Here is a 25,904-nt window from a genome sequence, read left to right as displayed (position 1 = left end):
CTCCCTCCCCAGTGCCGCCCCGATCCAAGATGGCGTTTACGTTCGCTGCCTTTTGTTATATGCTCGCGCTGCTGCTCACCGCCGCCCTGATATTCTTTGCCATTTGGCACGTGAGTATCGGGGCCTTCCTTTTTTTTCGCAGTTTTGTCATTTGCGCCTTCGTCCTCCCTCTCCCGCGCCGCTGGAAGGGACAACCCGCGAATCCGGTCTCGGGAGGTGACGCCGCTCCTGGCGGCCGTTTCAGTTGCTGCTCGGTTTTGCTTTCTCCGGCCTGGGGCTGACAGGCCCAACTGCAAAAGTCCCATCGCCTTTACTAGCAGTTTATATATATATATATATATATATATATATATATATATAATATACAATACGATATATGCATTGATGATGAGTTCTCTGCAGCAGTGCAGTTTCGCCCACAAAACACACACAGTCACTGGGCTTTGCTGTGTATTCTGTCAAGCGCTTTAAGGCGTCTCGAAGACGTGACAAGACGCTGTATCAAATGGAAGGATTGTGGTTATATATAATCTATATCTTGCCTTTAAAACTGCCTCATCCTCGCAAGTAATTTTAAATCTCAAGCGTTCGGGTTATTGTTCCTAAACCACACACAGTCAATCAATTTATCATATAAACGATCAATTCTTACTACAGTCAGGAGGATGGAAGTTGATCTCAACATCCTGTTTGTTTGGAGGTAGTCCGGTTAAACGTGAACTCTATTGAATGGAACTGTTTCTTATGCGGTCGGCTCTGACTGGGATGCATTGTTTTTTTTCCTGAATTGTGATAGTTCAGAGGGTTTTTAAAAATATTTTCTTAAAAAAATTAAATCATCACGTTAATTTTCTATCGGATCTTCTAGTTTCAACACAAAGTTGTGAAGTTAGCTCAATTCATTTTAAGCATAGCCTCCGTGACACGGTATCCATATTTTTCCCATTCCAGATCATAGCATTTGATGAACTGAAGACCGACTACAAGAATCCTATAGACCAATGTAATACACTCAATCCTGTAAGTTGATGTGGTCTTCTGGTTTTGAAAACAGTATTTATACAGTTTATCTGTGTTATGTCTCCTTGTCTACCTGTTTAATTTTCTCTTATCAAGGAACTGATTTCCTTTCTGAACCTGCTGATTCACGCTTGCTGCACCTTTATATTCTGACTGTTGTTAATCTACAATGATCTTGTCAGCTGTCCTACTAACATTCTTTCGATCTGCTTTTGTCATTTTTTCGGCACAAAGACAGTTGAAAAGGTCAAAAAGATTAAAAGAGTCAAAATGGCTTTAAAGGTTTGTACTAATTTCTAGTTGAAATGCCTTTCACTTTTTTTGAAAACAAACATTTTTGTTGGGGTCATGTGTGAACGTCTTTCAGGCCACAAGCAATAATCTACAGGTGTAGATTCATAACTTGCTTAATTGCACAAAACTATTATCCTAATCGGATTCAATTCCTATAGTAAAAATATAAATTGTATAAATACTTTCTCAGGTTGACACTGTGACCGAATAATGTGGTACTGTAAGTACAATTTTAAATTATATATAGCAAATAACTTATACTATTGCAATTGGAGATTTTAATTTATGGAAAGCAAATCAGTTACAGATAATTCCAGATAGACGAAGTGAAAGGCGAGGATTAAGTATAACTGAAGGACTGTTATAAATGACCCAAATTAGCATGATCAAACATAACCCATTGTGCATACAGTACAGCATTTTTTATTGAAAATAAGTACTTCTTGTCTTGAGCCTGGACAATGAAACAATATTATGTTTAGAGGAACTATACAACAACACAATACTTATACAGCTCTTTTCACGTTGGGAGGGTATCTCAAATGCCTTCTTGGAACCCATACACAATTGTTAGAAATTTATTTAAATAGTTTTAGTTGGCTTGTTGCAGTCAATTCACCTCACAATATAAATAGGATGGATTTGACAGAAACCGAGGCTTGTTGTTCAGAGCTCAGGGATAATCTTTTGTGCTCAAGATTTGACTACTCGAGATTTAGTAAATGATGGAGCTGTAATCCAGTATACATGAGGATAAGAAGTCACGATGAACTTTTAATAGACATGTTACCAAGGAAGGTTATTGAAGTGGGTAATATAAATGGGTCCAAGAGCAATTTAGATGTGTTTATGAAGAGAGAAGGGATAAGGTGAGAAAGCAGGAAAATGGGGCAAATTTATCAAAAGGAGATAGGCTTGTTGAAGTTATTAATAGGTTTTTAATATAACACTCAACCCAGGTTCGAATATCCAGGAGTTCTGAAGCTCTGTTGTCTGGACCATATTTGTGGTAATAGTTAAGGTTTGTTTTTTAAAACATTTTAGCATCAGTATTGAAAATCCAAAACAAATATGTACTTTTGGGTGTTAGCTTCCAGGAGCTGGAAGGGCCATCGATATGAAAGTATATTGTGTAACTACACATTAATTGAAATGCTGGTGTTACAAATTATTTGAGCTCCCTGCTGAGACAGGGAGCCTCTTAATCATTGAGAAAGTTTCAGAATACTAGATGACTGCTTCTAGAAAACTGGCCATTATTTACGTTGTGCTCTTGTTAAAGTTTGGGGAAAATTAAAGCACTTTTCAACTAAAAATCTGTATCCTCCATAAGCCTAAATGCTTTAAAAATAGGTAGCTAAATATGAACTCGAGTGTATGTTGATGTTTCTTTCCCCTTAATTTTCTTTTCTTGCCTCTGATATTTCGAGGTTCCGTAGTGCCGGTAAATTTAAGTGTCTATTCTTCATATGTCAGAGCACATATTGAGTGTTGGGTAATTTGGCAGCAGGGATACATCACATTTAAATGTTTCTGTTTATGTGGTTGCTTCCTTCTCATTTTTTCTCTTTCTTGTTTGCTTGCTTATTAACAGCTTATTTTAACTATTTCTCACCATCATGTTTAATTCTGTACCTTTTCCAAAACAAAACATTTACACTGACCATTAAAGAGATAGAATCCTTGCAATGGAAAATATCCCCACAGAGGTAAAAACTGACGTGTCACGTGTTAAATGTTTCAGCTAATTGAGGCTCAAAAGTTTAACAATTGATATGTTGCATCATAGACACAACCAGGTCAATTCAATGACATCCCACAAATATACAGTCAATTCACTTTACAATATATTCTGTGAAGCGCTTTGAGACGTCTAGAAGAAGTGAAAAGCGCTATATCAAATGCAAAGATTATTATTATTAAGGTTCAGCTACATGGAGCATAACCCAATTATATCTACCTGAAGAAGGTAGGTAACTTTTTTAACTTTTTTAGAAATTGTCAACAGGATCACCAGTTTTCATATTCCTGCATGTTTTACGTGCTACATATTTTGCTTTGCTCTGAACCAGTATTTCTAGGAGTGTTTAATCATTACCGCATAATTTTAATTACATTTTAATTCCACTTGTGATGCTCATATTTTTCTGCAATGCCTGCCTCTAATCAGAAGTACCACTTGGACAGAACATGTAAATAAATAACAAAAACAGGAGTCGCTGGGATAAGTTGCAGTATTTTGTATTTTGTTCGTACATGTAAATAAATGTCTCTTGTAGCTTATTTTCAAAGGTTTTAGCTTTACTCTTTCATGCACAACAGGTGCATCATTTGATTTTGATCCCCATATTTGTGCACACCAGTATGAAAGTTGTGCAGATCAGCTGGGCTCTTATGTCAATAATAGGTTATGGTCTCAATCTCCAAAGAATAGCTAGCTTAGATTTAGCTACTTTACAAAGACAGTGGCGATTTTGTTGAGCAATTTCCTTAGGAAACGAATACAAGTGGAATAATACTAGCAGTTAAAGATGAAAGTAGATATGTTTTTGACATGAAGGGTTTTTTGTGAAATAAGTGCAATAGGTTCAGGGCAACAACCCCATTATAACATGATCATTATTTTGGGTTCCTGGTCATGTTTGTCTCATAGGCTATGTTGTAGTGAAGTATGAAAAATAGTCTACTGCCATGTCTGTAGAAGTGACAGAATGGTTATGGACAGAATAACATACAGCCCATCAACTTACATAAGGTTTTGTTGTGCATCTGTATACATTTGGTTGAGCATGTCCAGAGTCATTAACTTGGAATCGTTTCAGTTAGTAACTGGAGATTTTTAATTTGTAGAGGTAAAAGCAATACCTCCCCTTTTTTAAAAAAAATACTAACTCATAATTCAGAGTGTTGATTTTCCCTCTCTAGGCCAGGTTTTGAGGCCTGTTGTAGTATGCTTTTTCCAGACATTGCTGATGATATCTGCTAAAACCAAGGTTTAAATCAGTGATCTTCCTGGTTTGCATGGCTGAGTTTTGCATTGATCTGTGGCATTACCAATGGAGCCATTGAGAATCTAGAAGAACAGGGTTTTGAAATGTTTTGTCGCAGATTCAAGATATAGAATTTTTTAAATATTTCCCCTTTATCAGAAATAAATCTGTTACAGATGTATAGAATATTGCTTAAATGTTGGTCTGCTAGCTCGGCTTGGTCCATTGAAATCAGGCACATGAGGACAAACTAATTCTGATTTGGTTCTTGCAGCTTGTTCTTCCCGAGTATCTCATCCATGCCTTCTTCTGTGTCATGTTCCTCTGTGCAACAGAATGGCTAACACTGGGTCTCAACATGCCACTGTTGAGCTATCATATCTGGAGGTAATTATCTACTGTTTGTAATTTTCTGTCTTAATGGATTACTCTTACCTTGTAGGTAATTTAATGATTCGGTTGAATGTTTTAAAAACAAATGTGTATCAGTTCTCTTGCTGTTTATCTTCATTTTTGGAGTTTTCTGCCTCTGGAGTTATATTTTTGCTCAAACATAAGAATGTACATAAACATAGAACAAGAAAAACCTGTTTGACTATCAAACCAATTTCGTCCAAAGACTATGTACAATCATAGACTATTACACCCATTTTCTGAAGGATGTTTTAGAATTTATTAATTGCTGGGATTGTTGTATTTAACGAGAAAAGCAGTCAAACTACGGCATCTATGAAAGGTTAACCAAATATGGAATAAGTTTCACTGTTGTGGTTTAATGCAAGACATACTTTTTTTTTATTCTCAGGTACATGACTAGGCCAATAATGAGTGTCCCAGGTCTATATGATCCCACCACTATTATGAATGCTGATATATTAGCGTACTGTCAGAAGGAAGGATGGTGTAAGCTAGCATTCTACCTACTGTCATTTTTCTACTACCTATATGGGTAAGTTAACAGCAAAATGAATTATGTTTCACTTTGTCCTATGTATAAGTTCCATTACAATTCTACCTTAGTATAAAATGAATAATAATAATTTGAGACTAGATACTTGAGTCCTGTTCAGGTATAATAATGTTCTATGTGGGACTACACCTAAACTTGGGCGTCAAGCTTCTAGTTAATTGTTAAGCAAGATGATGCATGTCATGACAAGCCATTACTTTGTTTAATTATGCACTGAAGCACTTTGATATTTAGATCAATATTTTTCACGAGGTTCCCCGTTTATGTTTGAGCTCAATTATAGTACTTTATTCTCCTTCATGATCCATCTCAAGACCCTCCTCTTCAACCGTGCTTTCGATCACCCGCCGCCCTCCCCAATCCTGACCCCCAGCTTGTGTCCGGAAAACTGACTGTCCAGCGCCTTGGGATGTCCTCCCGACATGAAAGTCGCTATATAAATGTAATTTTGTTGTATTCAAAAGTGACATATTTCCCCCTCTTCTCCGTTTCCTTTTTGTTTGAATCAGCTGTGTCAACCCTCTGAGGTATTGATAGCATCTGTTAATATGTACTTATTGAAATCCATAGGTGATAGCAGGGGTCTTTGTTTCTATTTAATTTCAGGGATCTGAATGCTAACTTTCCTTTTTTTTGTGTTGCAGCATGATCTATGTCCTGGTGAGCTCCTAAAAAGATGATTACAGACTCCAATGAAATTGATGACTCCATTGAAGGAAAATAGATGATGGTTGTTTTTCAAGAGTTTAGATTCAACTGCAGGATTTGTAGAAAACCAGATATGACCCACATACATACAAATTAAATTATTTCCTCACTTCTTTTCATGGACATTTTGCCTTCAAGATGTATATCCTGCCTTGTAAATTATTTTGGTAAATTGCCTGGACAAACAACGCAGAAAAATTGAGATGTTTGTGCTTTATAAATATCGGCAATGACAGTGTAGTTTTAAACATAAAATTGAGTTTGTACTTGATTTGATGCTAACTGCAAATAATATACAGGTATATGTGTAAAATTATGTAACTAGGCCTAAATGTGTTTAAATATCTAGCTGAAACAAGCAACCAATTATAGTCCAGAGGATGAATGCAGATTGCACACCCGAAACCTCATTGGATTCCTGTTTACATTAAGTTTTTAGTAAATTTATAGTTTTTGAGGAAAGAGAATTTATTTTAAACATCTTTATGTTGTACACGCAGGAGATTTGGCAAATGTAACCGATGAAAGTCGTACTTTGCGTAGACAAGGAATAATTTGTGTAAAAGAAATTCAATTTGCATTTTCTACAAAGTGACATGTCTTTCAAGCGAACCTTTTTTTTTGAAACTTTCAAATTTGCCGTGAAGACTGTTTTAGTTCATAGTTTGAAAGTGCCAAAGCGATACTTGTGATTTGACCTATATATTTATATTGTAAAGGCTGAAATACAGAAAAGCCTTAACAAATTGGGTTGTTTTAAATGTCAAGTTATACTTTTTGTAGTTATGGCTGAGCTTTCATTTCAAGCTGGGAGTTCAACCCTGAATAACACAAACCCCCTGTTAAAGCTAGCTTGTCAATCTCAACTTTGTAATATTGAGGTTCGCCTGTATGTGGTTGTGGTGCACTACAGCTATTTTTTTTCTGTACAAAATCCTGCAAATAAACTTGCTCAGTTATAAAATAAAGGAAACAATAGTACTGTAAAATGTGTGCTAATTGACTGATTTTTATGTAAAATATTCCAGTGTAGATATTTCTGTTTTACAAAATTACAGGCAAAATCAATAATGAATATCTTGTTTGGTAAAATGCAAGTGACTTATTCCTGAATTCATGTCTTAACCATCGTATTTTAGACTACACAGCAGTGATCATCTTACTGACACATCTCACACTTAGCCTTTATTTCATTTAGTGTACATAATAGCATTTTGATGCAAAGGCACAGATGTAATAAATTGTATTGGACAATTGACTGCCTATGGATGGACATGATTCAACTGTGAACAGCTGTGTTCCCTTCACGCGATACAGTCTGCACAGCAAATGTTTGCCCAGAAACTATGCTGCCAGAAGACAACTAGACACATAAGCTATTCTATTGAAATATTCCCTGCATTCAGGATCAATAATCGCACAACCAGATTGATTGAAAGCAACGAAAGTTGCCTTTATATCATCATTAGATGTTGCATAACCTTAATTTGCAAGTCTTAAAAATGTTTCAAATGTTTCTCTTTGTAACAATGTCTTATGATGCAACAAACACATAAAATAACCCAGTATATATTATCCCGATGCACTGAAATTATAAGGTATAATGCTACGTATAGATCAATCTTCAAAAACTTCACTTATTTCCTTTTTTGTTGTACCTTTCAACCCACTTGCTCTTAATATGTTCTCCCTAGATTACACACTGACTGAGGTGATAGGCAAGTGAAGTGATTATGCAAAACTGGCTGATGGGTTTCTTACTTACCTGTGGAAACTGTTTTCCCTTAGCTGAGTGTTTAATCCTAACAACGTTGTTATAATCAGGAACACCGAAATGTGAAGAATTGTAAGATGGGAACTTGTGTCATATTTCTGAGAACACAGCTTTAACATTGTTTTATCAATGCTGCACTTGTGGTGTTAGTATAATAAATGGATAACACAAGTTCAGTTACCTATTCAATATGTGCCCACTTAATTAAAACAAATGGAATGACCATTTTCATTTTCAAAAGCTGTCATTACATCTTGGTAATTTGTCAGTAAGTCTTGAATAATGTCTAAGGGATTACTTTCCAGAGTGTTTTCTTCTCAAGGTGACATGGTAATCAATCCATTCTTATGATAGATCAATTCTGAGTTAGCTGGTATCAGCTGAAGAAGCAAATGGACATTGCGCTTCTGGGTGGAGAGCAGGGAAAAATATAAACCCATTTTTATAAGCTTATCTTGCACATTGTAATGCAGTCATTCATCCTACTGATGCATATTGATTAGCTGAGCTCCATAAGGCATTAATATCGGTTATTGGTGTAGCAGCAATAAAGCCAGATATGATAAAAAGCTATGGGCATTATGCATTTCTGATGCTCAGATTCCTTGTATCAAAACTTATGATTAAATGTGGACATTAAAAATTAATTGATTTTTTACACACAAATTAGTACCTCTAAGTACAAATTAGTACCTCTATTTGTGTTATAATCTGTCTAGACCTGGATACACTCAAACATGTGACAGATGCTGTTTCTATTGATAGTATTAAACAGTAAAATATTCCTTGCATTTGATATCATGCCTATGAAGTCAAATGTCTCAAAGCACTTCATGAAGTGTGTGTATATATATTATATGCCAGTTAGTCAGACAGCACACAACAATGTCCCACAACAGTCATGAAGTGAATGACTAGTTTTATCAGAATAGGGTTCCAGCTCTGAAGCACAAACAGCCGTGGATTGAGTGAGTGACCAATTTTTTTTTTTTTTTGAATAATTTATTACTCTGAAAAAGCGATACACCAATTGACTAACAACCGGGTTCCTACTCACTGGAAGGTAAACAGAGGCGTGTAGAGTAAGGAAATTTGCCCAACATTTTGCCCTGCCCAGAAATCAAACCAAGGTCTCTTGCTTGCGAGGCGAGAGCTCGAACCTGAGCCACAGGTAAACGTAAATAAGATTCTTCGGCAATTTGTGTAATTTTACTTTATTTTTTGCCAAATATACATAAAGTTTCAGAGAAATCACAAGGTAGGGTAAGATTAAAGCATCAGTCTTGATTCACAATTACATTTAAAATTTGATAACAAATCTTAACCAATCCCTTTTTCAGTACTTCAGAGTTATACAAGTAACAAATAGATTTCTGGTTTGATTTTCTCTAAAGGTGGTTTTGATAAATAAAACTTTTGTATTAAGAGCTACCCAGAGCATTGGTTTACAAACTGCAGAACTTGGTGTTTTATTTATTTTGATTTTTTGATAGCATTCCACTTAGAAACAATATTTTGAGAAACCCTGAATAGTGCCAAATGTATGTACACAAAGCTGGTAATTCCAGAGAATTTAGACATTTGCAATATTTACAATTAATCAATTTACAACAATTAAACCCAAATTTATAGACTGGATTTTATAAAACATTTTATCTCGACACTGATCGGGTTGCAGAGTCTTCTTTTGTTGCCAGATAGTTTGCCATATTTTCCCGAAAATCATGCAAGTAATTGTATTGCTGCCAAAGAAACAGAAAACAAAATGTAGAAAAATTACATCTAAGTGTACATGTTTTCTTACAGTATTTCCTGACCAGATAGGTTTAATGTGGACAAATGTGAGGTAATACATTTTGGGAGAAAGAATAAAGACAAGTACATGTTGGCTGGTAAAATATTAACAAGAGCAACGGGACCTTTCCCCCATCTCCTCAAGATAAAGCTACAAATAAAATGTCATGCCTTCACCAAACTAACATTATAATTTTTAAATGTTTTAAAGTTTCATTTTTGGAAACCATGAAAAAGTAGTTTATTTATTGGTAATATTGTGATATTTACCTTCACAGTTTGTATGGCGCCAGCTCCTCTCAATTCTCGAAGGAGATCAATTGCTTGCTCAGGAAACATAGCATCAGATAGCTGAAGTAGAAGACAGGCTGCAACTATTAGGGAAAAGTTTAAAGAAAACAAAAATACTGTTGTAGATAATACAGCCTTTTCAGATGCAGCTTCAGCTTCAACAAGAGTTGAAAACACACTTGCAATTTTTCTGGCTGTGGGGAGGGGACAGTGGGCGACGAAGAAGTTCTCTAAAGTAAACAAATAGAATAGTAAAAATTCTACACTTACTTAGACAAGAACGCCCAAGGCCTCCATAACACCTGCAAAATAATTACAAAATTTGTTTTACAATAATGTGGTTTAGATTTAAGTCATGGAATTTGGGATAAGCATAATCACAACACCCAAACTGGCATTTACCAGCTTTTTCGGTGCCGTGAACAGAACATTGCGAATAAGCTATCTACTTATAAGCTACCCTCTGTTCAGAGGATTCACACTGAGTCAAATTCCATATTGTATCCCTGGCCACTAAAGGCCAGCAAGCACAGCAAGGAGGGGAGTCTACATGCAGGTCCATGGAAATTTTATAAAGATGTTTCCTTTTCGAGCCCAGTCAAGCTAGGTATGAATTCCGGATGGATACCCAGTCTGGTAAGCCAGGGATTTACTGTACTGGGAATTGTGTAGCTGGGTACTGCCTATAAATCTTACCCTCAATGAGAAGTCAGTAAATTATTTGGTTCATTGGGAAAATTAAGAATCTGGCATCTGGATCAGATATGCTGTCTAGTGTTAAGAATACGTAACCATATTGCAGATATGATACCTATTGTACTTGTCACTTGCATTCCATTTGCCATAAAAAAATACAAAGTTTTGCACAAATCTCTGACGTAACTAAACCGCTTACTGGATAAGGGTCTTTTTGTCATTTTCCAAGCAAATTCTCAACTCCTCCAAAATTTTGGAGCAGCTGGAAATATCAGGAACATTTCCATCAGGAAAAGGATAGTGATGCACTGTGAATCCCTGTTGCTGATAGGATTCCAATAAGCCTGGAACCCTGTATTTTCCCATCTCTCCTTTGGTACAGAACACAAATACATCCTGTATGCTGTGTCTCCAGAGTGCTTCTGTTAAAATGTAAAAAGAAATATCTCAATTAATTATATGGTCTACTAACTCTACACACACACACAACACATCCAAGAACCGCAAGGAATATACAGTACCTATTGCAGATGTTATCTGACCTTAAATATCTCTTTAAACAGGCAAAGATTAAGTAATTTGTCAGAATTCCAATGTGGTGTTCTATGCAGCTAATAGGCACAGGGTTGAACCTGCTACAATAACAACAATAATGTGCTATTCTCAAGCAAATGAGAAGTTTGGATTTCAGTCCTCCCAACACAAGGAGACAAAAGTAAAAACTGCTCAATCTGGCATCTGGTTACATAACCCTGCAAGCAGATCAGTCACATGCTTTCTACGTAAAGGATGATGCCAGATGTGAAGAAAGCAAGAGGGGAAAGGGAAAGAAAGGACAAAAATAAACCAAGAATAGAAGAAATATTTAGGATATAAAAAAATCCCACAGAAGTATGTAATACACTTTACATTACCTATGTCTTTTTGAAGATTTCTTCTTACATCCTTAAATTTACAACCTGTGTTTTATTTCATAAAAGAGGAGGTTTTAACTTTTGTTGTGAGCCTAAAACTTTAAAGTACAAACACATTTTATATAGTATTTCAGTGATTGGCACCTTTAAAATTAATAGGATGATGTACAAATGTATGAATTTTACACAAGCAAAAAAAACCACAGCTTAGCTAAGCCCCATCCCAAATGAATGAAAATGGTCAGCCCAGTGTTCTAATTTGATCATTACTAATCCAGTTTTCAGTTTTATAAACATGGGTTTTATCTAAAATCTGGTGGGCACCAGTTTAACCCTTGGGTACTTCAGACAATTAAAAGGGCATTGCTTCTCCAACAGAATGTCACTTTCATTCAGCTTTGTTTGTGAAGCTTTATTTTGAAATACTATTGTACATGCATGTTTGTAGAGCACCTCTGTGGAGGCCTGCAGGTTATACTGACTTCCTTCAACAAACATTCCAGTAGATGACCTGGCTAAAAATTAGTGGGGATGGGGGGGAGAAAGGGCTCTTTCAATCATGATTGATTCAAAACTCTAAAGGTTGAAATGATCTCTTAAAAGATTAATCAAAAACGGCAATTTTCATTTGGTTGTAAACAATATTTGATTAGTGAAATTGTGTTTGTGGAGCATATCTGTGTGCAAACTGGCTACTGCATTTTGCCCACAAAAATATAGTCAAACCATTTTACAGTATATCCTATGAAGCACTTTGAAACATTGTGGTGACGTGATAAGTCACTATATCAAATGCAAGGATTATTATTAAATTGAAAAACAAAATCAACCCTGCGAATTAATTTAAATTAGATTTCCTTAAATCAATGGAAAATTGAAGCAAAAATGGCTCACCTGGCAATGCACAGATTCCAAGGAATTGGGTGCTGTTCACCATTGATAAAGGCAACCTTTTTAAATTAAATATTTTTAAAAAATCACATCACAATGAATTGTGTCCAAGCAAATCTGGCCAATTCGAAATTGACCAATTGATAAGTACATTCAGAATATAATTGGAGCTATAACAAGATTCTATGTCCCAATATCATATCCCTCCAGATTCAGATTTTGGCACAAGCAGCAGACAGGATCTCAGTGTCCTGTGAATTTTAGGTCCCGCCGAGCGTTAGAGGTTGACATTGATTAGTCACCAATATTGTGCAGCTACATCCCTCTTTGTTGAAGCAAAGCATGAATCCATTCTGCCACACGCCAAATCTGCACTACTGACCCATAACATGAAAAGGGCAAATGTTCGAAGTAATAACCTGGGCAACACGACAAGTGGTTTATTTTAATACGTTACATTCAGCAAACTGAGCACAACAATAAATCTGCAGTAAATGATTCGCAACTCACACTTACCAGGTTACTTGCACTGGCAATTGGTACTCTTCTTCTGTTTCCTCATCTGAAGAATCAAATTCACTCGTTCTCATTGTACGAGGCTTTCGTGGGGTTTTTTTTAAACAAAAAGTACACAAACCCCGAAGAGATTAATGAGTAATGTGGAAGAAATAAGGGGTACATTGATGGGGAAGAAATGATGACAGGTTAGCAACACAAACCAAACCCTTGGCTCCATCACAAGGTGAGGTCTGTCAGGGTTGGAGAGATGTGTGGGGAAGGAAAGAGCTGAACCACAGCCCATCAGAAGACTACAACAACAACAAGATTACATTTGTATAGCGCCTTTCACGTCGGGAGGACGTCCCAAGTCTACACCCGAATCTCAAAGAGGGAACACCATATGCAAAACCCCAAAACAGCCTCTGCTCATCGGCTCCAGGGGTTTGCCATCGCCGAGATGTCTCTTAAATGTCCTTTGACGACAAAGGAAACACAACCAGACTGCGTCCCCGAGCAGCAGTCAGTCACACATACACACCCCGCGCCCCCCCCCCCCCCGCGCCCCCAGGCCCCGCTCTCCCCCCCCAGGCCCCGCTCTCCCCCCCCAGGCCCCGCTCTCCCCCCCCCAGGCCCCGCTCTCCCTCCCCCAGGCCCCGCTCTCTCTCCCCCCCCCCAGGCCCCGCTCTCCCCCCCCCCCAGGCCCCGCTCTCTCTCCCCCCCCAGGCCCCGCTCTCTCTCCCCCCCCCCCAGGCCCCGCTCTCTCTCCCCCCAGGCCCCGCTCTCTCCCCCCCCAGGCCCCGCTCTCTCTCCCCCCAGGCCCCGCTCTGCCCCCCCAGGCCCCGCTCTCCCCCCCAGGCCCCGCTCTGCCCCCCCCAGGCCCCGCTCCCCCCCAGGCCCCGCCTCTCCCCCCCAGGCCCCGCTCTCCTCCCCCCCAGGCCCCCCAGGCCCCTCTCTCCCCCCCAGGCCCCGCTCTGCCCCCCCCCCCAGGCCCCCTCCCCCAGGCCCCGCTCCCCCCCCAGGCCCCGCTCTCCCCCCCCCCCCAGGCCCCGCTCTGCCCCCCCCCCAGGCCCCGCTCTCCCCCCCCAGGCCCCGCTCTCCCCCCCCCCAGGCCCCGCTCTCCCCCCCCCAGGCCCCGCTCTCCCCCCCCCCAGGCCCCGCTCTCCCCCCCCCAGGCCCCGCTCTCCCCCCCCCCCAGGCCCCGCTCTCCCCCCCCCCAGGCCCCGCTCTCCCCCCCCCCCAGGCCCCGCTCTCCCCCCCCAGGCCCCGCTCTCCCCCCCCCCGGCCCCGCTCCCCCCCCCCAGGCCCCGCTCCTCCCCCCCCAGGCCCCGCCTCCCCCCCCCCAGGCCCCCTCCCCCCCCCAGGCCCCGCTCTCCCCCCCAGGCCCCCCCAGGCCCCGCTCTCCCCCCCAGGCCCCCCCAGCCCCGCTCTCCCCCCCAGGCCCCCCCAGGCCCCGCTCTCACACACTCACCAGGTTGACCATGGCGCCGACTTGGATTCAAAATAAATTCCGTTTGTCGCCGTCAGCCAATCACAGGGCAGGGATCGCGCCGCCTGTGATTGGTTCATTTCCCCGGGCGGTGATTGGCTGTTTTCTGGATGCGACGACGACGACGACAACAACAACAACAACACAATGACATGTGTGAAGCCGTCGCGGCGCCCAACGCTGGACACACCGAGGGACTGACCCGACCTGGGGGTGGGGAGTGGGGGGGGGGGGGGGGAGTGAGGGGGGGGGAGTGGGGGTGAGGGGGGGTGAGGGAGGGTGGGGGGGAAGCAGGGAGATCGCAAGCACGACTGAAGAGGAGATTGTTGAGGAGGGTCTTGAAGGAGACGAGGGAGGGGGCGAGGTGGAGGGAGTTCCAGAGGGTGGGGGGCACAGTGGCGGAAGGCCCGACCGCCCCACAATCCCTCTCGGTTGAAATGCACATGGTCCAGGCTGACTGCAGTGCAGCGCTGGGGGTGGGGGGGGGGGAGTGCTGACCCCTGGGGGAAGGTATTGGGTTTGACACTTTCTCTTTGACCGAGCCTTCAGCTCCCCTCTCGACTCTCCTCCCCCTCCTCGCTCCCTCCCTTCCCTCCCCTCACCCTGACCATTTCCCCCCTCCTCGCTCCCTCCCTCCCCTCACCCTGACCATTTCCCCCCTCCTCGCTCCCTCCCTTCCCTCCCCTCACCCTGACCATTTCCCCCGTGCTTGGGTCATGACCCAACTGTGCAGCGCCTTGGGACGTCCTCCTGACGTGAAAGGCGCTTTATAAATGGAATCTTCTTGTTGTTGTTGACACTGGCACAGGGTGCAGAACCGGGGAAACACTGGTGTCAGAGGTGCCGAGACATTAAAGCAAGGACCCACCTGCCTATCCAGGTGGACGTTGAAGTTCCCATGGCGCTGTTCGAAAAGAGAAGGGAGTTCTCGCAGTGTCTTGGCAAACGTTACCCCAGATAAGATTGGTCACTCACTCCACGGTTGGTTGTGCTTTGCCCACAAAATACTCACTTTATAGTAAATTCTGCGAAGTGCTTTGAAAAATAAGACGACTATTTGCTTTCCTCAGTTTGAATTTCCCTTTTCCCTTCCCCTAATAAGATGTTTTATTTTGTGCTTTTTTGATTTCTTGCACATTTCCTGTTTCAAGGCAGTTCGGAGGGCACCAGCATTGACTTACTTGGTTTCAGAATTGCCATGTAGAGAACTGCTTTGTTGAACTTGTGTTCTACGTTTCAGCAATGCATCATGTGAGAGCCGTATCAACTGCTTATTTCTTGAACACTGGTGAATGTGTTCTCGGAGTGATGACCTCCACTGTATAATTATGCAGTGTAATTATGGCCTCATGAATATGATTGATCTTTATTCATTGAAAGATGAGTAGGAAGAAGCGATATCTAGCCATAAATGAATAACAATTTGAAGGAATAAGTCAGATATATTTACAGATAAGATTGCAATTAAAATTTCAATTTTAATTGTCCTTTTTTTCTTAGTTGTCATGGTGCCATATAATTGGATACCGTGTGAAACTTTTTCATTACATTTCTGCATAATTAAAATGTGATTGAAGAGTTCACACCTATTTTTTTCCCCAATAATGTTACATTTTATCTCTATTTGCACTGATGTTATTTATTGTTACTCTACGTCTTTGTGAGTTTACAGGTTTCCCCATTGACCACCAGGAGGCTCACTTCAATTAAAGATGGAAAGAAGCATTTTTCTTTTAGAATGGCAAAGTTTAAAAATTAATCTATGGGCAATTTTCAGTAGGGTAATGGTGAGGGTATATGATTAGATAGCTGCACTCCCTATTGTGAATAAAAGTACTCTCTGACCAATTTATGGAATAAGACAAAGCATGATAAAAGCTATTGAAGCCTAGATTTTTAGGAAGTGCTTACAATTAAGACATTGCACGAGATGAAAAACATTGCATACTAACTACAAAGACAAGCATAGACACTTGCAATTACAAGCTTCAGAATGTTGTAAATATTGCTGTTTATCCCCAAAATAAAGAGAGGGGGAGCTCTGATTTTATCCTCATCTGATGTTAATTTAATATTTATCGCTACTTTGTTCCAGGAGCCTTTATGATCATATTAGTTACTAATGATTAGTATAATGGCCGCATTGTGTGGAATTTGTTTTGTTGCAATTGAATACCTGTTCATCGCTCCCTGGTTACCCACATAGGTTATCATTCTCAGTTGTGTTTTTTTCAAGTCCAAAGATTTTAAGGGAAAAGGTATACTTGTAACAATCATTTTAGGCCTTTATGGGTCTGTATTTAATCGAAAACTACACTAAAATCACAATTTTGGCACTGGCTTCAATCCTTTCCTTCCTTTGTGTTACAGCACTGCTTTCGCTTTCTGATGACATTTCAGGCTGCAGAGGTACTAATGGGAACACAATTAGGCAGGGATCATGGACAAAGGGCAACAGGTGGGAAAAGCTTGTGCTGGAATTGAGGCCCGAAAGAGAGTGAAAGGAAAACCAACAAAGTTTAAAGATCTGATGAGGGTTAGTGGGATGTGTGAGGACAGGTGGAAAAGTCAAGGGAGTAGTAAAGGCATAACTGCCTCACTCAATCTTTATCATAACCTTGGCTTGTCGGATGTGTCGGCATCAGAAGTCCTATATATTTTCTGCACTCTCTTATTGACGACAGTAGGTACGATGTAAAGAACAAGATGTTATCAATTTTTTCAGTTTTGTAGCTAGATTTTGTGTGAGCGTTAGATGTGACTAAATAAACATGTTGCAGAGGATATTATATGACAACAACAACTTGGGTTTATATAGGGCCCTTCACCTGGGGAATGTCTTGGAGCACTGAAAGAATATTTTGACTGTCATATTGATATACAATACAGTAAATGATTTTCCCTTCATTTTTGTAAAACGATAGGGAATTATTAGGCATTAACTTTTGACATAAGCAGTGATACATTCCTTGGCGAAACGCAGTTGACTGTTGAGAGAACTCGTTGTTTGAAATGCAATTAAAAACTTGAAGAAGAAAGATTTTGAAAGGTATGGGGAAAGAGGAGAGAAATTAGGTTAACTTAGATATCTTCAATGACAAGCTGTTACAACACAGAAACAATGAGCTGAGCAAGCTTCTTCCTTCTGTGCTAAGCTTTCCAAGATTCTCTAAATAGGTTTTTTTAAAAAACATTCAGTCTATGGGAACAAAGTACAGCAAAACATTACAAGAAATAGTATGTCCTATATATAAACAATCTAAGTTGCAAATTCCCCAGGAACTGTGCTATCTTGTGAATTGTGTAATATTGTTGTGGACTAAATGGATGCATGTTCAAGACTTTCTAGAGCAGGCAAATACACAAATGTGATCGTAGAAATGATAACATGCATTGAATGTGAATAATAGGTATGTGGATAAAGTTAGAACATTGTAATTAATATACATATGGAGGCAGTTTGTATGTGAATCAACTTTGTGATATGTGCTGTATTATAAAACTACCTCTTTTTACACAGTGGTAGACCCCTAGTTCTCACACACTTCATGTGTAAAAATGCGCAAGCATCTACCACCCACTTGCTGTAGCATACAGAAGTCTTGTGCTGTGACCCATCTAGCAGCAATGAGTTTGTAAGCATTCTATCTGAACCATAGCTGTGAAGTGCAATACCTAACTTTCATGAATGCTTGTTTGAGAAACAGACCAGAAACACTATAAATACCACACTTCAAAAAACATGCAAAAACACCTAGGATTGGGACTGGGAACATTTCAACTTCTCTGAACTCTCCATGAAGCAATTTCCAGCTGCTCATTACAGAATTTGCCACAAAGCTGACTGATTTTGAATTAGGCATGGGAGAATTTCTGTGGAGTGTACTGACCCACAACAACTCATACCAAATGTTTTTGTGAAGCTCAATGACCCCATATTGTTACTTACAGAGCCTGGTATGGAGCTCAAAGAATGTAGTACAGAGGTGATAAAACAACCAACTGCAATTACCAGAATTACCACAGGGGTGTCAAAATAACAGACACAAATAATACCAAACTAAAACCTGCCTCAAAACCAAGCAATTTGCAGCTGCAGACAGCTCAGGAATTGTACCAACAAGGTACATGCTGTTAACCAACACAGAAATAGTACAGCTCCCAGATGACTAGCAAAATGTAGCACACAATATATCATATATATATGTTTGATTAATAGCATAACCAAAGTCATAGGAAATTTGGCAAAATATTACAGTATCAATTGAAGACCTGAGCAATTGCCTTCACCTTAACAGAAATTATCAAATCTTCTACCACCTCCTGGTAATTTAGACATTATGCTGATCAAATATTTCTAATATATCAAAATAACTTGCTGTCAAATTACCTATGACTTGTGCAGTTAGGTTTATGCAGTGAACAAAAGATTGGTCAATTCAAAATAAAAACAAACAAAATTGAAATCCAAAGATGCATATTTTCATACTAATATTTTCAATATGAAACAATGTTTACAGTCTAATATTATATCTGCCTTACTCCTGATTTTGTAGGATGCATAAGTTCCTTCGGACCAATAAGTGATAAATAATTAGATGTGAATTGTGAAGTTTATTAAGGGCTATGTCTTATAAGGACACATTTACAACAGTAATGATCTCTTCTTACCTCTCCTTGACTGCATTTGGTTTGCTCATGGAATAGTGACTATCCTTTGTATTGTTCCTGAGATGTATTGTTGAAAGGAATCTCCTACCTAACTGGATGAATGTCTGCAGTTGGCTGTAATTCCAAAATATAATATGAATTTAAGCCACCGTTGCTTGTGATGATTTATTTTAAAATCCAGTATCTAGAATTTTACTTCAATATATATGTGCAACACTATCAGAAAATTGAATTATCTGTAGAAAACACTACTGTCTAAATAAGCATACCAATGCCAGAATATAGTTATTTGAAAATAGCCTACAATTAAAATTGCATTTGTTTTGTTGGACATCCTTTTGAAAATTAAATAAGCATTGAAAGCTTATGTTTATTTTCACAGAAAAATCCTTTTTAAGTGCTTATTTTATTATAGAATTATAAAATTTATATCGTACATGCAGTCAAGAGAAGATATTCCCACGGCAGCGCCTCAACTGCTTTTTCTTTTTTTATAGCTGCATCACATCCTTTTTTTTCCAGACCAATTTTATTACAGTTGCTAATTGCTTTTGAGGTTGCACAGTGGGCATTGCATTTGTTTAATCATTATTGGGTATTGTGGGAAGGATACTCATTGACTCAAAAAATGTTTGGCTGTTTAAGCATAAAAAATAGGCCCCTAGTCATGATTCTTTTCATACACATGGTTGGGCTTACTTAAGTTGAATAAACTAAGACACTAAACAGTTTTTTTGTGGAATTCTTTGATGCCTCCTGTAGCTCTGGGAAAGTTCATTCTCAAATCAGTAAATGATTCATATGGTAATATCACAAGCTGCTAGTTTCATCTACTCCTTTTCCCTTCATATAATCTTGACTGAATCACATAGGGACCACAGGGAGAAAGTTAGCTATTCAGTCTCAATCCTGACCTGCCCTGGGTCTTGAACAGTGCACCATGCACCACTCTATCAGCCTCACATTTTCGAGTCTCTTCCATATGGATTCTCCACTTATGGGGGCACAAATAATCAATAGAAAGAGTTAGCTACTACATAATTGTGTGCTCAGTAGGTACCTCTGTTACCAGGTGCCAATCAGCTTAACAGCTTATGAGGGACATGAATCTGAGTATCGTACCTTCATTCTTGTTGATGTGTGAATCCGCTGTGGTGTTGCCTGGTCAAATATCTTATCCCTGGCTCTGAATTATAAGGTTTAGACACTTGTAAGACAAGATTTAAGGCTTAAAATTTTAATTTGTTGGTGTATCAACTCCTTAAGAGATTATGGCTTTGACTATAAGCATTTAATATATAATTATATATATATAATATAAAGCCCATCATACGAAGCATCTTTCACCAATACCAAATGATGGAGGGGAGGTTGCCGACAACACCTAAAGGAAAGATTCTACTTGTGGCCCCACCACTGAAGACCTAAAGGCAGTCTCTCCTCATTAATTGGGTATAATGGAGAATGGCTTGGATCCAATCGAACAAGAAAGTTAAGATACAGAGGTCTCATGAAGACTCTCACATCTGGTACCACAAAAATGCCTCTTGCCTTCAGCCATTCCGATCATTGTAGCCTGAGATTTATTTATATTTGCAATATGGTGGTGATGTCATACTGCCACCAGCACACTTCAAACTGGGAACAAGGCTGTGGAGTCTACACGGAAAAACCAAGGTGAAATCATTAGTGATCACCAGCAGCTGGATGTAAAACATTTCCCACTGAAGTCATTAGAAAACCTAGACTTGTAAGGTGATGCCACAAGCACATGGCAGTCACATCCGGCTGATGTTTCATGCAGGAGAAGTTAAATTTGGAGGAAGGCTTTTATGAAGCAAACAAATTTGTACGTGCTATGAATGCGTTACTGAATGAGGCGTCAGCTGATTTTTTTTGTCTGGTGAAGACTCTTCAAAAACGAGTTTTAAATTCTGTCTTTTTTTTCCACAATAACACGTTTAGAGTTTTGAGTGTAATTGAAAACACATGGCCATGCCATCAACGGCAAAACAAATTTTGTGTTGTGGGCAAACATGCCTGAGGATTTGCATTATTTTGAATTAAATAACATTTTGGTTTTCAAACCTTTTCTTTAAAGCATCGATTTTTAGTTGAAGCAGAACAGGAAATAACAAAATATAAAATCACAAAGAGAAATGGAAACATTTTGCCCACAAAATAGTCACATCACTTTACTGTATATCCCGTGAAATGCTTTGAGGTTTCTCAAAGAAGTGCTAAGACCCTACATCAATTACAAGTTTTTTTTATTGACATTTACCAGTTAGTAATAGGCCTGTAATTTATCTGTGTAATTTTTTTCAGAACAATAGGACCAAACATTAAACATGGAGAAGAAATTAATTTCTTTAATACAAAAATAAACTTCTGCATCTGAAAAATTCGAATGTTGCCTTCTGCAATCTTTCATGTTGAAATTTGGAATTATATTTTACTGGAATTATGTTTTAGGATACTGTTGTAGATGGATAGTCTAGACCTTATCATCATTCTCTTGAATACTTCAAAGTTCGACCTGAGAAAGAACTCTCAGCTTTTGATTCACTCAGGTTACTAGAGGATCCCATGTATGCATTTTTTTTAAACTAACACATATTTATATCAGTTATTAGCTTATTTGCTTATTTATTTATTTATTTATTCAGTGCTCCACATGAAAGTCAAGTGGATGTAGAAGTGATTTCAAAGTCACAATTTGACATTAATTGCTTTTTGTTTTTTGATCTAAAATTAGAATGCAAGTTTTATGACATGACCTTTCACAATCTTTTCATTACAGTACGAAAAAGCCCTCACAATGTATCTTTTTTTTTAAATTATGGTATTGTGTTCCATAATTAACTGTGTGGATGTTCTGTTGAATCCACGTATATGAGAACCTGATATAAGAAAATTCCTTTACTTAAACAAACTTCTGACCCTCACAACCCCATTCCTTTTTGTTATTGATATAACTGTCACAATTTGGTCTTAATTATAAAGTCAATGAAGAATGTCTGAATGTGAATCCTAACAGACACTTCACTAACCCTGGTACCCTTTATATTACATTTATGCACGCAAGGTACAAACTCCCAGCTGTGCTGTAACATTATCTCCTTTTGTTAAACATCTGGCTGGCTTGAGTTTTGTAATTAATGTTCACTTCATCCAAAGGGTTGTCCAGGAACTATAGAAGTTTGTAGAAAACTTGAAATGTAATTAATGATTGTAATGTAAATTGAACTTGCAAGTGATAAGTGTGATATTAAAGCTGCCTTTACTAATAAATACAGATTAATTACAGAATAAATGTTCATGATGCTTAAATGGTTCCACATGAATTTCCAACTGAAAATTAAAACTACAAAATAGAAATGATTAATTGCCACTACCTTGAACAATTTATTAAACAGATTTATTTGCAACCTCTGACATATTATAATTCAAGATATATCTCAATTTATATGGAAAGTTTTATTAAAATGGAAACGTGTTTGCATTTTGTTATTTCTAGGTAGGCATTACTTATGTGGCTTCCCTTCAATAGCTTAGAACAATTTTGTTTTGATTAGTTTGTGAACATTCATCAAAAACTAATTTTATTAAGATGGCATGAAAAGTAAATTCAACGGAATTATTGAGTTTTCTTTTATTTCTATATAATTTGATCATTTTCTTCATTCATCTTGCTAGATTTCAAATGGAGTTCCCACTTCAGTGATGTAATAATAATAATCTTTAAATTGGCATCTAAAGGTTTTCCACTGTAATGAAAATTAACTAAATAACTGAATATGTGCTTGAAAATATCAGCAAATAGTTTTACAAGGAAGCTATTAAATCAAGCAGTCAGCACTCTCAGCAAGGCTACTTTTTATAATCCTGCTCAACATTTGTCTTTAATTAAGTTAGGGGAGCCAACGTATTCTAAACCACTCTTTTCATTTCAAAATAATCAATTCTGTCATTTTTGTTCAAGCCAGACATAACAGAACAACAGGAAACTTTAACTTAAGAGTAAAAAGTATGCAACAGACCTGTAAAGTTACTTGAAAATGTTTGTTTTTATAGCAGAAACGAGATCTCAATGAACCGTAATGACTTAACTAGTCGTAGAAAAGTTTACATCAAGAGTATATTAAAACTGCATGTTCCCTTTTGGTCACCTATTTAGTCAATTTCAGATTCATTTGAATAAACTGAAATCAACCAACCCGTGATCTCCATGCAAAAGTAATGTGGCTTTTCATATGTAGATTGATAGATTAATGGATAGATGGAGAGAGTTATGAAGTTAAAGGAAAAAGTTAATATTTATCTAAGTATCATCACTGGAGTGTTTAGCCATAGCATTCATCCCTATTTTTTGTCTCTTTAAAAATAATAACCACCAGTTATAAAGTTCCTTTGTGAAGTCTTGGAAAGATACATTTCTTTCAGAGGCTTTTGGAGAAAATATTTTGGGTAATAATAACAACAAATTACATTTGTATAGCGCCTTTCACATCAGGAGGACATCCCAAGGTGCTGGATGGACCCCTATAATAGTGTATAAGGTAGGGAGATTCCTTTCAATCCTTCCCCACAGTATAGGGATGTCTTTACTGAACACGTGTGCACCATTTGGAGATGAGTTTTCCCTCTGGTAAATATTAGCCATTTTTGTAAGCTATGTGCGGTTTATATGNTTTTTGGTCAGCCGAGTGTCTGGTACATGTGGAAATATATTATCATGCTTAAAAGTATCAAAACCAGACTGGTTGATATGTATGTGCTGTATTTTGTGCCAATTCAAAATTTTCACTTGTCCTTAGACTCAGTATTTTTAACATAAACATGATTAAGAAGTAATTGAAAGCCCATATAATGGTGTATCTGCCACCATTGCTATCAGCCCAATGGGAGAAAGAATCAACTCTGAGAACCAGGGCATAAACACATGTTTTGTACCATAGAGTTAACTGCAAAATAAAGGATGCTTCACCCACAGAGGTCAACAGTTACATCATTACCTAGATTTCCTGACACTACAGGAGGCAGGAAATTCAGTTTAATACAGGTTGCTGCCCAGACTGGCTTCACCCAGATGAATATAACCCTGCAAAACAGAACTGTGCAAACCTGCTGCTGACCAGGTTGTCTTCCTGGTCAGCTTGTTAACTGAACTCGTCTCCTCCATGTTCCTCAGGGATAATTCCGTAAGACATCAGAGAGTGTACCTGCTGAGGCAGCGTTGAGTGTCACTGTGACTGAAGTGACAAAAACATTGAGGCTTACCATGTGTAGATTCTTCCTGCCGCTTCCCACTGAGAAGCCTGGAGCAGCAGAAATCTTTTAAAAAAACTAGATAAAAATGAATGGAATGTTTAGTTTTGTTTAATGAAAATTGCTCTTCTGCCCATATTGTTTACAAAATAAATGTGCCTTTTTCAGACATCTACTTTTCAACCTTTGCAGGATATGTTTTTAAAATTCGGAATGTCTGATTCATGATGAGTTCCAGTTGTCAAGTGCTCTGGAAGAGTGCAACACTTTTAATTTCAGTTTGGATCAAGATTTAATTGTGGCACGAATTGTACTTGCTTCAATGGATGATGTCTTAAGTATGACATGAGTAGCTGATAAAGCCATTGGCCTGTTTGAAACAGAGTTATACAAACCCAGAAGATCTCATAGTTGACCTTGTTTTGTACTGGGTTTTGTTTTGCTGTATCAATGCAAGTTGCTGTTGTTGTTGCCCTTATTGTTGGGTTAGTTCTTTTCAAATCTGGGCAACAGTAGGGAGTTGCTACAATTGGTTTCCTTGCCCTGGGAAACTGAGGGGGGAAATACGGGTTTTTACAGCTGGTGCTGTCCAGAGTACACTGCTGTAAAGTATGTGTGGATATAAGGTGAGGAAAGATTTGAACTCAGCTGTGAATGCCCCCAACTAAAGTTGAATAGAATGCCTAGTTCGCAGTCTAGGTTAATACATGAAAAGTAGCCACTTGGGAATGGAACCAGAGGATCATTGGCAGCTGTGGAAACATGCTAGCAAGAGGCAATTAATGTGACAGAATCTGTAAGAATTCTGAACACATTTTGTCACAAGTTTAAAGACCTCTCCCCCACCGCCAACCACCCCCCCACCCCACTCCCCTTGATGAGTTTATTCAGTGAGTAGCTGAACCATACAGGTCCCACCCAGGTTCACTTCCATGTTTGCCCGAATGGCACACTTCACATTCCTCAATGCCCACCTTCAACTGCCACCTTTCTGCCCGCTGTGCGAAGTAATTTATGTCCTCCTGCAGTTTTCTGCATTCTTTCTGGTGGTTTACCACACTCCCTAATTTGCCATAATCCACAAACATAGAAATTGTTCCACCAATACCCATTTCCAAAGCATTGTATAAATGGAAAATAATAATTTGAACACATTGCGGAAAGAGTGTTACACCACTAGATGGGGACAGCATGCTTTAAATCTGACAAAGATGCACCATCCACAGATGGTCATATAAGATCCATGAGTTGCATTAATAATGCAAATCAGGCCAGCAGTGAATTTTATTATTATAATAATAAAATATAAATAAAAGGAGTTTTATTTTAATTCTACTTTCTGATTTTAATTCTAATTTCTGATTTCTCCCACTTTCTTGTTCAATTTCTCTCTCTTCTAACTTTGTTGATTTAAGTTTAATGATAATAATAATCCTTGCATTTGATATAGCACCTTATCACGTCTTCTAGACATCTCAAAGTACTTCACAGAATAGACTGTAAAGTGAATTAACTGTATATTTGTGGGCAAAACGCGGCAGCCAATTGTGCACAGCAGTGTCCCACAAACAGTCGTGGATTGAAGTGACCAATTTTTTTTGAAGGATTATTATCAGGCATATGGAGTAAGGTT

At 38.7% G+C, this 25,904-nt stretch overlaps 2 protein-coding genes across 3 annotated transcripts; one reads left to right on the top strand and one right to left on the bottom strand.

Moving 5' to 3' along the window:
- cnih1 (cornichon family AMPA receptor auxiliary protein 1) lies at window positions 1-6,982 on the top strand. Its single transcript, XM_007888146.2, has 5 exons — window positions 1-110; window positions 952-1,020; window positions 4,579-4,691; window positions 5,110-5,253; window positions 5,919-6,982. Exons 1-5 carry the CDS (start codon window positions 30-32, stop codon window positions 5,944-5,946), a joined length of 435 nt encoding a protein of 144 aa, XP_007886337.1. The 5' UTR covers window positions 1-29; the 3' UTR covers window positions 5,947-6,982.
- Window positions 6,983-8,954: 1,972 nt separating this feature from the next.
- On the bottom strand, window positions 8,955-14,376 carry cdkn3 (cyclin-dependent kinase inhibitor 3). Of its 2 annotated transcripts, XM_042337851.1 has the most exons (8): window positions 14,312-14,376; window positions 12,859-12,941; window positions 12,346-12,401; window positions 11,452-11,496; window positions 10,737-10,959; window positions 10,112-10,143; window positions 9,821-9,924; window positions 8,955-9,498 (listed from the first exon to the last, which is right to left on the bottom strand). In XM_042337851.1, the coding sequence occupies exons 1-8, from the start codon at window positions 14,321-14,323 to the stop codon at window positions 9,409-9,411; spliced, it is 645 nt and encodes a 214-aa protein (XP_042193785.1). In that variant the 5' UTR covers window positions 14,324-14,376; the 3' UTR covers window positions 8,955-9,408.
- Between the last annotated feature and the right edge of the window lie 11,528 nt (window positions 14,377-25,904).

This window comes from Callorhinchus milii, unplaced genomic scaffold (genome assembly GCF_018977255.1).
Source record: "Callorhinchus milii isolate IMCB2004 unplaced genomic scaffold, IMCB_Cmil_1.0 Scaffold9, whole genome shotgun sequence".
Classification (NCBI taxonomy): domain Eukaryota; kingdom Metazoa; phylum Chordata; class Chondrichthyes; order Chimaeriformes; family Callorhinchidae; genus Callorhinchus; species Callorhinchus milii.
This window is presented reverse-complemented; position numbering and strand designations above follow the sequence as displayed.

Coding starts and splice junctions, on each gene's coding strand:
- cnih1 (XM_007888146.2), top strand. CDS start 30: ATGGCGTTTACGTTCGCTGCCTTTTGTTATATGCTCGCGCTGCTGCTC. Junction 111..951: donor TATTCTTTGCCATTTGGCAC/GTGAGTATCGGG, acceptor TTCCCATTCCAG/ATCATAGCATTTGATGAACT. Junction 1,021..4,578: donor AATGTAATACACTCAATCCT/GTAAGTTGATGT, acceptor TGGTTCTTGCAG/CTTGTTCTTCCCGAGTATCT.
- cdkn3 (XM_042337851.1), bottom strand. Junction 10,144..10,736: donor GACAAAAAGACCCTTATCCA/GTAAGCGGTTTA, acceptor ATTATTTTGCAG/GTGTTATGGAGGCCTTGGGC. Junction 9,925..10,111: donor CCTTGGGCGTTCTTGTCTAA/GTAAGTGTAGAA, acceptor TTTCCCTAATAG/TTGCAGCCTGTCTTCTACTT.